The sequence below is a fragment of the Hippocampus bargibanti genome, linkage group LG02 (assembly GCF_051943395.1).
Source record: "Hippocampus bargibanti isolate YZ-2025 linkage group LG02, ASM5194339v1, whole genome shotgun sequence".
NCBI classification, from domain to species: Eukaryota; Metazoa; Chordata; class Actinopteri; order Syngnathiformes; family Syngnathidae; genus Hippocampus; species Hippocampus bargibanti.
In genome coordinates, this window is record NC_142735.1 from 16,206,431 (window position 1) to 16,218,744 (window position 12,314).

General features: G+C 43.8%; 1 protein-coding gene across 8 annotated transcripts in view; it reads right to left on the reverse strand.

Moving 5' to 3' along the window:
• Positions 1 to 11,666, reverse strand: part of gria1a (glutamate receptor, ionotropic, AMPA 1a) — a 115,976-nt gene extending 104,310 nt beyond the window's left edge. For 3 of the 8 annotated variants that reach the window (XR_016114164.1, XM_088989631.1, XM_088989637.1), the window contains exon 1: positions 11,611 to 11,665. Coding sequence is in view for 6 of the 8 variants with exons in the window: in XM_088989631.1 (XP_088845757.1) it covers positions 11,611 to 11,613 (3 nt within the window). In the remaining 2 variants the exon portion in view is untranslated. Of the gene's footprint in view, positions 1 to 11,610 lie in introns of all 8 variants that reach the window. The other 5 variants (XR_016114163.1, XM_088989636.1, XM_088989638.1 and 2 more) reach the window with 3 other exon arrangements.
• Between the last annotated feature and the right edge of the window lie 648 nt (positions 11,667 to 12,314).

Below are 12,314 nucleotides of genomic sequence, written 5' to 3' on the forward strand. Positions count from 1 at the left end.
TCTGGACAGTTGACCCCAAGTACTTAAAATCCTCTCACTTGGATCCCTCTCATTTACACACATATATTCTGTCTTGCTGCGATTGATCTTCATTCCTCTCCTTTCCAGGGCATATTTCAACATCTCTAGTTTCTCCACTACCTGTTCCCCGTTCTCACTACAGATCACAATGTCATTTGAAAACATCATGGTCCAAGGAGATTCTTGTCTAACATTGTCTGTGAGCCCGTCCATCACCATAGCAAATGAGAAGGGGCTTAGAGCTGACCCCTGCTGGAGTCCCACCTCCACCTTGAATTCCTCCGTCACACCGACAGCACACCTCACAACTGTCTTACAGTCATGATACATGTCTTGCACCGCTCTGACATACTTTTCTGTCACTCCAGACTTCCTCATGCAATACCACAGCTCTTCTCTGGGCACCCTGTCGTACGCTTTCTCCTGATCTACAAAGACACAATGCAATTCCTTCTGGCCTTCTCTGCACTGCATCTGTCGTACTCTTTTTTGGCATGAAGCCATACTGCTGCTCACAAATGTTCACTTCCGCTCTTAGTCTTGCTTCAACTACTCTTTCCCAGAGTTTCATTGTATGGCTCATCAACTTTATTCCTCTGTAGTTAGTACGACTCTGCACATCTCCTTTGTTCTTAAAAATGGGCACGAGTACACTTCGTCTCCATTCTTCAGGCATCTGTTCACCATCTAAGATCTTGTTGAATAACCCAGTCAGGAACACCACCGCCACCTCTCCAAGACACTTCCATACCTCGATTGGTAAATCATCAGGCCCGAGTGCCTTTCCCCCCTTCATCCTCTTCAGCGCCCTCCTCACTTCATCCTTGCTAAAGTTTCCTACGTCTTGGTCCACAACAGTCACGTCTTCTACTCTTTGTTCCTTCTCATTTTCCTCATTCATCAATTCTTCAAAGTACTCTTTCCATCTTGCCATCACACAATTGGCACCTGTTAATACATTGCCATCTCTATCCTTAATCACCCGAACCTGCTGCAGGTCCTTACCATCTTTGTCTCTCTGTCTCGCCAGCCTGTAAAGATCAGTGTCGCCTTCCTTGCTGTCCAGTCGAGCATAGCAGTTATCATAGGCCTCTTGTTTGGCCTTTGCCACCTTTACTTTAACCGCGCGCTGCATCTCCTTGTACTGCTGTCTACTCTCGTCCGTCCTCTCAGTGTCATACTTCTTCTTTGCTAACCTCTTTCTCTGTATACACTCCTGCACCTCCCCATTCCACCACCAAGTCTCCTTATCTACCTTTCTTCCACTCGATACACCAAGTACTTTCCGACCTGTGTCTCTGATTATGTTCGCTGTTGTTTGCCAGTCATCTGGAAGGACCTCTTGCCCACTCAGTGCTTGTCTTACCCCCTTCCTAAATGTCATGCAACACTCTTCCTTTTTCAACTTCCACCATTTTGTCCTCACTTCAGCCTTTGGGTTCTTCATCTTCCTCACTGCCAGCGTCATCCTACAGACCACCAACCTATGCTGTCTGGCTACAATCTCACCATTTCTCTCTTTTCCTCCGGGCACACATCCCTCCTCTCCTTATTCGACCAACAGTAGTCAATTTTCCACTGGCACCCTGATGGTCAACAATACCAATGGCGGCCGTTGTTAATCCGGGCCTTGACCGATCCGGTATGGGATTCAGAGGTCTGATTCGCATATTTGTTTTGGCAATTTTTTTTTACGTTGGATTCCTGACACAACGCTCTGTATTTATCCGGGCTTGGGACCGGTACAACAAGACACTGGCTTGTGCCCCCTTGTGGCTACATTAAGTGATGAAAGGAATGAAAGTAGAAAAACAAAATACATGAGTTGCTGGAAAGGCAGCCACTCTCGCGGCGCCATCTTGAATTCAAAAGAATAAAAAAAAATAACTAAATAACAAATAATATGACAACACAAAGACAATATGATGACACAAAGACACAGAGTGTCATTCATTCTTAAGCACTTTCTGTCCCCTCTTTGTTACATGAAGCAGTTCTAGATGATAGGATCAAAGCGTCTTTCCACCAGTGGATAAGGGACATCATGGTGGAATGTGCACGTCGACTACAAGCTAAATGTTGAAAGCAAACACGCAGCTGTAGCATCCATTGACGAAAAGATATTGTCTCACATCTCCTGTCCCAAATAAATCCGCTTCAGTTCCAAGCCGCGACAGTTCCACATACGCATCGGCGCCCTGCGCTGAAGCTCCTTACTTCTTATTGCGGGCTCCTCCAGCCATGCATTCATCCAGCCGCAGACTGTCCAACAGCACACCTTTCCGCGCAACAAAACAGGGCTGTGAAGATGCTCCCCATTAGAGGCGCAAAAAAAGCACAATGGCCCCTGTGGTGTCCAGCGATGACAGTTGAATGGCACCGACATTCATCCCATTCAAAAACAGTACTGGCATATTCATGCTGCCGAAAAGGCGCAACCGCTCAGCACAGTCTCCTCGTTGACGAATGAAAAACAATCCATATCCATTCCACACGACGCACAATAACACAAAGTGACAAAAGAAAACACAAACCAAGACAAAAAAAAACCAACTGATTACTGTACTTGTCATTTGTTATCAAAAGAGTATTTTTTTAAATTAAAATTAGTGGTTGATTTGACAATTTAATGTTGAATCTGTGACATTTTTAATCACACCACCATTCATCATGTTAGGCAAACAGCCCAAATCCATTGTTTTCCTGCGTCTAATCATGTCAGGGTTATTCTGCAACCACAAGTAGGCAGGGAAGATATGCTGGTATAGTGTAAACTTGGTTCAGGAGTTTTATCCTTCATCCTGTTGAGTGGAAGCCATTTGGGCCCCCAGTGACTTCTGTGTCAAGTGAATATTTAACACATCAGTGCCCATGTTTTAGGAGGTTATTGATATGTTCTTTTTCCAAAATAACATGTATTCCTACTTCAATAATAAATTAATACATTTAAAAAATGGCCATTTCTTCCAGAAAAAAATTACCCAAATATATTGTGTATAAAAATTAATTATTTCTTTTTCAGAGATATAATTATATGGTACGTTTAATTAAAGATGTGTATGATTTAAACAAAGGCAAAAACAAAGCATACATATTTTTGTCAAACCTTTTTGTCAGATAGCAGTGAAGGATTCCAGAATATTGACAGGTGTGCAACAGCGTATTTGAAACAACCTAGGGAGTAAATGTTTCTCAATTCCCGTAAAATTTCAAGAGAAGTCTGTACGTACTTTTGGTGAAGGTCACTGCACATTTAGACTGCCTCAAAAATCAATTTCCTTTCAAGTTTAGAGAATCCTCATGCTTTATTGACTTATATCTCTCAAGTGACCAATGCTATTCTCTGGTCAATGGTCATTGAAACTGTGTAAGTGACAAAAACGAGGGTGACAAAAATAAAGCAATTAAAAGAGTACATCTGTCGTCATGCATCATACATCTGTAACAAGTAGGGTGCATTCAACATATTTATACTCAGTGTGGACTTGCCTGTTTATTCACCATGGAATATTTGTGTACTGCTGGCATATTTATGTGCATGTGTGTACTGGAGTGCTGAATGTGTGACTTACTTTAAAGAAATGAGGAGCCAATCTGCTCCTCTGTAGATTAACTCCCCCATCCAAGACCCTTTTTTTTGTGTGTCAAACACAACAACTACTATCTCCAGTGTCTGTCTGTTTGTTCATTCCTCCACTGCCTGATACAATTACCCCCAACCCTCACACCAGTAAGTTGCCCTCTTCCTGCGAAATGTCAATCAGTCATCTAAGCAAGCCCCTGTATATCTCTGCAAGAGGGCGATTAATTTTTCGGCATTATTGTCAGTTTCTAACAACAGGAGAGGAGTTGCAGCAGCGAATCTAAAGTTAATTCACAAATATTTTGAGCAATTTTCAAAAAGACAAACTGTAACATGGTCTCTTTAAGTTTAAAATGGCTTTTCATGTAAGCCTTTCTGCCATGACTGCACAGTACAAAAATCAAAATTAAAGTTAAAAGCTGTCATACATGTTTAAGGGCAGTGGCAATTTAGTGTTTTTCGGGGTACCCTAAGCAGTCATGACAATTTTCACAGCTGCATGATGTGACAGGTTGTAAATTATCTTATTTCCTATTTTGGTTACATTCGCGTAGTTCTATTGGTTTACAAATGATATATATCGAAAATGTTTATTTAAACATGGAACGCCTGCTTCGGTTAGTGTTTCGTGTCGGACCGATTTAGATCGTTGGACCGGAAATTGTTGTGCGCATACGTTTGCATTAGATCGGGGCATTCGAAGTAAACCACTGTTGAGTCAAGACGTATCACATTGCTTGTCTTGTGGTTTTTTTCTGGATCCCACAACACCGTATCTCCCTTACTATAGTGGAGAGCGCAACATTTTGGAGGCACCGCTGGGATATTTGCGTTCGAGTGTTGTCTACTCGCCGTGGGTGGAAGCTCGCGCCGAATATCCCCAATCAACCCAGTCGGAGTGGCGTCGCCGTTTACTGGTTTGTTTCTACATGTGCTCTGGTTGCATCTCTGTGCGTACAGCCACCACTAGAGGGCACTGGAAGACTTTGAAGTGAATCCGGCCAGTTGAACTGCGTCTACCCTCTCGAAAATGGCGTTAGAGGAATTACAGTTGGACATCAAAGGCAAGTTATTTGGACTGAATTTTCAACAGTTGTCAGAGTTATGTGCTGAAATCCAAATATCTGGACTGGAAAGAGAGCAACTTACAGGAAAGACTCGAGGCCAACTAATTAATATTGTGTCAACCTACATTGAAAGAGCTGAATTAGAGCTAGAAGATGGAGGAATGTCAGATTTGCTACGTGTAAAGGACTTGATTGAAAGTATAAAAGATTTTGAACTAGGAATAGCCAAACCAAGTGAAAAAGGTCGGGATGCAGTGCGAAAGAGAAGCATAGTGCCCCCAGACACTGCCCCCTGGCGCAAAGATTTCAAAATATCTGGACAAATAGGTGAACTCGGACAAAAAGATAAACTCACATTTCCTAATGTGGTCAGACAGAAAGAAAGTGGGCTCAGTAAAGGCTACCAGGGGGATGAGATCATCGATGCAGTGGTTCGTGCCATAACACCAGGTCTGCAGTTGAGAAGCTACCTCGAAGGGAAAGAAAATCTCACCCTACCTTCTTTACGAAGGATTCTCCGATCTCACTATCAAGAGAGAGGAGCCACTGAATTGTACAAGCAGCTCTCATCGGAAGTGCAGACTAATAAAGAGTCCCCACAGAAATTTCTACTGCGTGCAATGGATCTTCGTCAAAGGATTCTTTTTGCATCTCAAGAGGCTGAATCAGGGGTGAAGTATGATCCCACGTTGGTCCAGAGTTTATTCCTGCACACAGTTCTGACGGGGTTACAGAGTGACAATGTAAAGAGTGACATGCAACCTTTCCTCCTGCTAACCACCACATCAGATGAAGTACTGTTAGAAAAATTAAACATGGCATGTGCAAATGAAAAAGAGCGACAGGAAAAAAAGAAAAATGCTGCTGCACGGGTGACAACGCTGAACACTGTCCAGTTAGATGACACACCAGTCCCGATTGGGAAGAAGACAGTCTTAAAGCAGAATACTGTTACTGTGCCGAATGAACTCCTTTCAGAGATCAAAGAGATGAGGTCAGAGATGATGCTGTTAAAAGAGCTGCGTGCAGAAGTGTCCCAGATCAAAGAGACTATTCAGAAACCAACAGCCACTTCTCAGCCCACCAGCGGAGGACCTGAACGCCTGCCTGACCACTACCCTGAACAGGTCGCCTTCACTCCACCTTCACAATATCAGGTAGATCCACCAGCCAGGCACTACTACACCCAGCACTCCCCATCAGCTCTTCAGCAGTACCACCCAGCACCAGGCCCCAGGCCGATGAGGGGGGCAGCACAGTTCCAGCAGCGGTTCGCCCCTCAGCAGTACTACATGCCCCGTCGCCCTCAGCCCAGGTGTTATTCTTGTATTCAGACAGGTGAAGAATATTGTCAGCACTGTTTTAAATGTGGAAGTAGTGAACATTTCAGAGCAGGCTGCAAAGCACAGAACTCAGCTAGGAACCATGCTTTAAACTAGAAAGGGTTACCCCAGTGGGACATGGTGTGACCACAGAGACAGATAGGTCCCAGTGTTACAGTGGTGCTATGAAAATGGAATGTAAGCCCCACACATGTGGCCCCGTTCAGAAGAGACATAAGCAGTCATTTGTCGAGCGTACAGATAAGAAACAGTGTGGCAAATTACCTTCGGTCAGGGAGTTAGTGGGAAAGAAATGTCTTATTCGGTGCTTTTTGGGTAACAAAAGGGTTGAAGCACTCTGGGACTCGGGGTCCCAGGTGTGTGCTGTAGATGAGTTATGGAAACAAACAAACTTACCTGACGTGTCATTGAAAAATGTGAATGAGCTTATTGACCCTGATAACACTCTCAATATTGTGGCAGCTAATGGAACGGATATGCCTTATGTAGGATGGCTTGAGATACCATTTAAACTTGGTGCTAATGATCCAGGGCTACTTGTACCAGTATTAGTACTAAAAGGTGACCAGCAACAGTGTCCTATCATAGGGTTTAATGTCATTGAGCGTCTTGTGTTAGATAGCCTCTCTAATGAGTCACAAACAGGGGATACAGAAAAGCTCTTGAACTCGGTTAGACTAGCTTTTCCCCACCTTAAGCGCAATAAAGCTGCCACTTTCATCAAAGCAGTTAGTCTGGGACAAGCACATGAGTACCGTGTAAAAACAACAAATGAGAGATTCACTATAGCCAGGCATAGCTCACTTATTATTCCATGCAAAGTCCAGGCTAAGCCCTTTAAGGAAGATGTTACATTGGTTTTTGAGCCAAGTGAAAACCCACAGTGGCCAGATGGCCTCGAGCTTTGTGACTCGTTGGTCTCAGTAAAGGCAGGTTCCATCCCTAGGATAGTTGTTAGTGTCCAGAACCCTACTAATCATGATATTAGGTTTCCAGTAAAGGCTATTATTGGTACAGTGCAGTCAGTAGGGTCTGTCTACCCAGCTAACATATTTAAAAGGGACCTTCCTTCAGCGGTTGTCAATGAGGTCCATGTCCAGAATACCACCATCGCTCTCAGTGAGCAGTGGGACCCCCCAATTGACCTTTCTCATTTGGACGAAGATAAAAGAAAGACCGTTCAGCAGATGTTGAGAGAGGAATCTGCATCATTTTCAAAATCGGACGACGACATAGTGTGTGTGGAAAACCTACAAATGGACATTTTGTTGAAAGACACTGAGCCCGTTTCAAAGACATATATGTCTGTCCCAAAGCCAATGTACAGAGAGGTGAAAGACTATTTACAGGACTTGATAGCGCAGGGGTGGGTGGAAAAGTCCACTTCCTCCTACTCATCCCCTGTCGTCTGTGTCAGGAAAAAAGATGGTACACTGCGCTTATGTATTGATTACAGAGAGCTGAACCGGAAAACACACCCTGACCGGCACCCCATCCCACGGGTACAGGACGTGGTGGATAGCCTTGGGGGTAACACCATCTTCTCGCTGCTGGACCAAGGCAAAGCATACCACCAGGGGTTCATGTCCAAAGGGAGCCGACACCTGACCACCTTCGTGACCCCTTGGGGCCTTTATGAATGGATTCGAATCCCGTTTGGACTCATGAATGCACCAGCAGCGTTCCAGCGGTGTATGGAACAATGTCTGGAGGGGTTACGGAACGAAATATGTGTCCCCTATCTTGATGACATTCTTGTTTTCAGCGGGACATTTGACAACCACGTTGAGGACGTCAGACGAGTGTTGCGACGCCTCAGGGAAAATGGAATAAAACTCAAAGCCCGAAAGTGTGACCTCTTCAAGCCAGAAGTGAGGTACCTCGGCAGGATTGTCTCTGCTGAGGGGAGCCGAATGGACCCGGCAGATACAGCAGCAGTGCGTGCCCTGAAAAACAAGCAGCCAGGCACTGTCGGTGAGCTTCGAGCCATTTTGGGATTAAGCTATTATAGGCAATACATCAAAGATTTCTCTTGTATCGCTAGTCCCTTGTATGCTTTGCTTAAAGCCCCTCTGAATGTTGAGACTCAGCAGCATCAAAGAAAAAAATGGAAAGTGAGACATAACAGTGTGTCTTCCAACACACGTATTGAGTGGAGTGATGAGCACCAGTCAGTGTTAGAGCAGCTAATAGACTGTTTAGTTCAACCACCAGTTTTAGGTTTTCCTGACTTCGCGCATCCTTTCATTTGGCATACAGATGCCTCTAACCGGGGTTTAGGTGCTGTGTTGTACCAAAGACAAAATGGCAAACTTCGCGTGATAGCCTATGGCTCTCGGACATTAACTGCAGCTGAGAAGAATTATAACTTACACTCGGGCAAGTTGGAATTTTTGGCGCTTAAGTGGGCGATCACAGACAAGTTTCGTGATTATTTGTACTATGCACCATTCTTCACTGTGTATAGTGACAATAATCCACTCACTTATGTACTGTCGACTGCTAAGTTAAATGCAACTGGGTGCAGGTGGGTCGCAGAACTTTCTGATTTTAATTTTACTGTTAAATATCGTCCCGGTAAGGAAAATGTTGATGCAGACAGTTTATCTAGGATGCCCCTTGATATGGTAACATATATGGAAGGATGTACAAAAGAAATGTCATATGATGCTGTGAGTGCTGCCGTACAAGCGGTTGACCAACAGAACGAGTCTAGTGCAGCTTGGTCTATGGGAATCTCAGCTACGTGTGCCGAGGTGTCACTAAACACACCGATAGCCCCATTGACTGTTGGACAGATCAAGCTAGATTAAGAGACTGACCCCATTATAGGACATATTATTAGATACAAACTGGCGGAGACGAAACCGCTAGGTACTGAACTAAGAAAGCATTGTCCTCAAGTTGTTTGTCTTGTGAGGGAATGGGACAAGCTACACTTTAATGACAGAGGTGGTTTGTACAGAAAAACGGCAAACAGAACCCAACTACTGCTTCCTGAAAAACACAAGGTGACAGTGTTAAAAGAGCTGCATGATGAAATGGGCCACCATGGTGTAGAAAGGACTCTTTCCCTTGTAAGGGATCGTTTTTACTGGCCCTTTATGCAAAAAGAAATAGAGGACTATGTACTGAAAGAGTGTGTGTGCCTAAAACACAAAAAGCCCAACCGTGAGACCAGAGCCCCTCTCACTAATATTGTGACTACTCAGCCTTTTGAACTTGTCTCCGTTGACTTTTTGCATCTTGACAAATGTAAGGGTGGTTATGAAAACGTGCTTGTGCTAGTAGACCATTTTACATGTTTCGCTCAAGTTTATGCTACAACGTCCAAATCTGGCAAAACAGCGGCAAACAAAATCTTTAATGACTATGCTTTAAAGTTTGGGTTCCCCCTTCGAATTCACCATGATGAGGGTGGTGAATTTGAAAATCAACTTTTTGCTCAACTGAAGGAATATTGTGGGGTTGCGGGTTCAAGGACAACCCCCTACCATCCACAGGGAAATGGACAGGTTGAACGATTTAATCGAACACTGATCCAGATGTTAAAGACACTGACAGAGAAACAAAAGAGTAACTGGAAAGACTCACTAAACAAACTCGTTTATGCTTACAACTGTACCAAAAGTGAGGTGACAGGGTTGTCACCTTTTTACTTACTTTATGGACGTTCACCACGTTTGCCAGTTGATATGTTGTTTAGTTTGAATCCAGACTCTAACCAGGGTGACACCAACCAGAAGGACTATGTGAAGAAGTGGAAACAGGGCATGGAGGAAGCGTATGCGATCACGCAAGAAAATAACAACAAAGCTGCTGCCAGGAGTAAGAGACTATATGACAGTAAACTAAAGTATTCTACCCTGTTACCCGGTGATCGTGTTCTGGTTCGAAACTTAACCCCACGCGGAGGTTCAGGCAAACTGAGAAACCACTGGGAGGATGTTGTTCATACAGTGGTTCGTCAAGTCAGCCAAGACATTCCAGTTTATGAGCTGAAACCTGAGAGGGGGAAGGACAGATCTAGGATACTCCACCGCAATCTCTTGCTGCCATGTGATCATTTGCCATTAGAGACTTCACTACAGTCCCAGTCCAAGGAAAAGTCCACTCGGCAACGACCGAACAAGATGCCGGAAATGGATCCGGAAGAGGATGATGAGGAGGATGAGTATTATCCAGTGTTGCATCGCCAGAGCACCCGACCAGACTCACCAGAACCGCGGGACGTGAGCTTTGTGGAGACAACCCACCATGATGACAATCAACTGGGGAATGAACTGCCGGGGACAGAGCCGGGAGCTGCGGAAGTTGACCAACCTCAGGAGGGCAACATTGGTCCGGAAAATGATTCACCTGTGACGGTGTGTCCCCCTTTTCCCCAGCCAACCCCCAGTAATCCTGATATTGGGGGAAATCAACGGCCACGACGAGAACACAGGAGACCCAAGGTATTCACGTATGATAGCCTTGGTACGCCATCTTGTTACAATGTAGGGACAGTACCATGTTATGGTGAACAGACAATGCCTTGGATGTATGGCGCACACCCCTATTATGCCACGAAATACTACAGAAATGGTTAATCGACACTTCTGTTTAATAGAACAGTGAGATGGAAACAAGAAGACCCCGATGAGCCCTGTATAAGTAAAACGGAATGTATGAAAAGAGTTCCAGTCTGTGAATTGTTGATTGTTATAATGTAAACGGAATGTATGAAAAGAGTTCCAGTCTGTAAACTGTTCATTATTATAGTTCATATTTGGATGCAGTTCATAATACCGTGCGTCATTGTTTTGGGCACGTCGTCCAGCGCATTTATGTATTTACTAGTACATATGTTGGGGACAACATCTATTTTGAGGGGGAGGGTGGAGAGCGCAACAATGACAGTGCAGTAGAAGGTGTCACACAAGGCGATGTGTTGAGGACACATTCTGAAGGTGCCAAAACGTGCCAAAACGAAATGTCCTTGAATAACTGACACTTGGCTCATCCTTCAATGTTTTACAATAATTTGTCCATGAAATGTCAAAATTCGTCCATAAAATAACAAAATGATTTTATAAAAACAAAAACAAAATCTTTTTTTGGAAAAATCTTAGCTCATTCAACTCAACTCAATGTTCTGTGGGTCCTGGAATTCAAGTGACCATGACAAAAACCAGCAGTGAATGAGTTAAGCTAATCAGTTAGCACCTGATCAGCACTTTGCTTCTACAATTCCAAGCAGGCAAGGCAAGAGGTGTTTATTTGTAAAGGACATTTCGTACACGAAAAATCAATCAGAGCAACATATACATAAAATTTGAATAAAGCAAATATCATTCCACGAAACATAAAACATGAATTAATTATAGAAGTTCTCACTGAAAGAAGTACAGCTATAATGCGTCCTGTTGTCATATATGCACAAAATTTCAGCATTGAGATAAATTGAGATATGAATTTTGACAAAAAAGTGAAATAAAAGGCAAAGGCTGTCGTGATTTTTATCCTTTACTTTTGAAAACTACCAACTAAATGAGCACAGTTACAATTTGGAATGTAATTATTATATCTGTTTTGAAAGGCTAAAACAAAGTCCTACCATCCTTTTTTGTCAAAACGACATTGTGTTGAGTCCACAGGCTCAACTGAATCTGAGCCTCGTCGCTGTGAGAAACTGCCTCCACTTCTCACTTCTTTCACACACTGAGACAGAAAGCACTTGGAAAACACTGCCTCCTGATCAATTTGCCAAGAGTGGAACCACTTCCTGTCCATTCTTTAAGGAGGCTCAGTGAATGAAATTACAGCATACATAAGCACAGGGGACAACTGTGAGAACACACAGGAGTCCCTCCCACACAGTGTTTTTGTGTCATATGCACTCATTTACAGTAATTGTGCTGAGTACAGTGGGAAAAAGGAGACTGGGGTGTGGGCTAGGGGGTCGGACACGTTGAGGGAGAGGTGTGTAACATGGGGTTGGATGAGACAAGTCAAGAGGTACGGAACAGCGATGATGCGAGCACACTGTGTGCTTTCATTAGCACTCTAAATGCTAATGAATAAGTTCCTAGCTTTGAAGATGCAGCCATGATAAATATGCAGGAGCTATCCATTGTGGCCCATCGCGAAGGTAATGGCTGAAGTTGTCACGGTTTGCAAGGTGGTGAAGGCGGTTGCGGATCCCAAAAAGCAGGCAGGAGGGAGCAGGAGGTTGTGTTTGACAAATTGTATTAAAATAAAGTCAACAGGAACAAAATCTAAAACGTTAAAATCATTTTAACAGAAAAATAAAGTATCAAA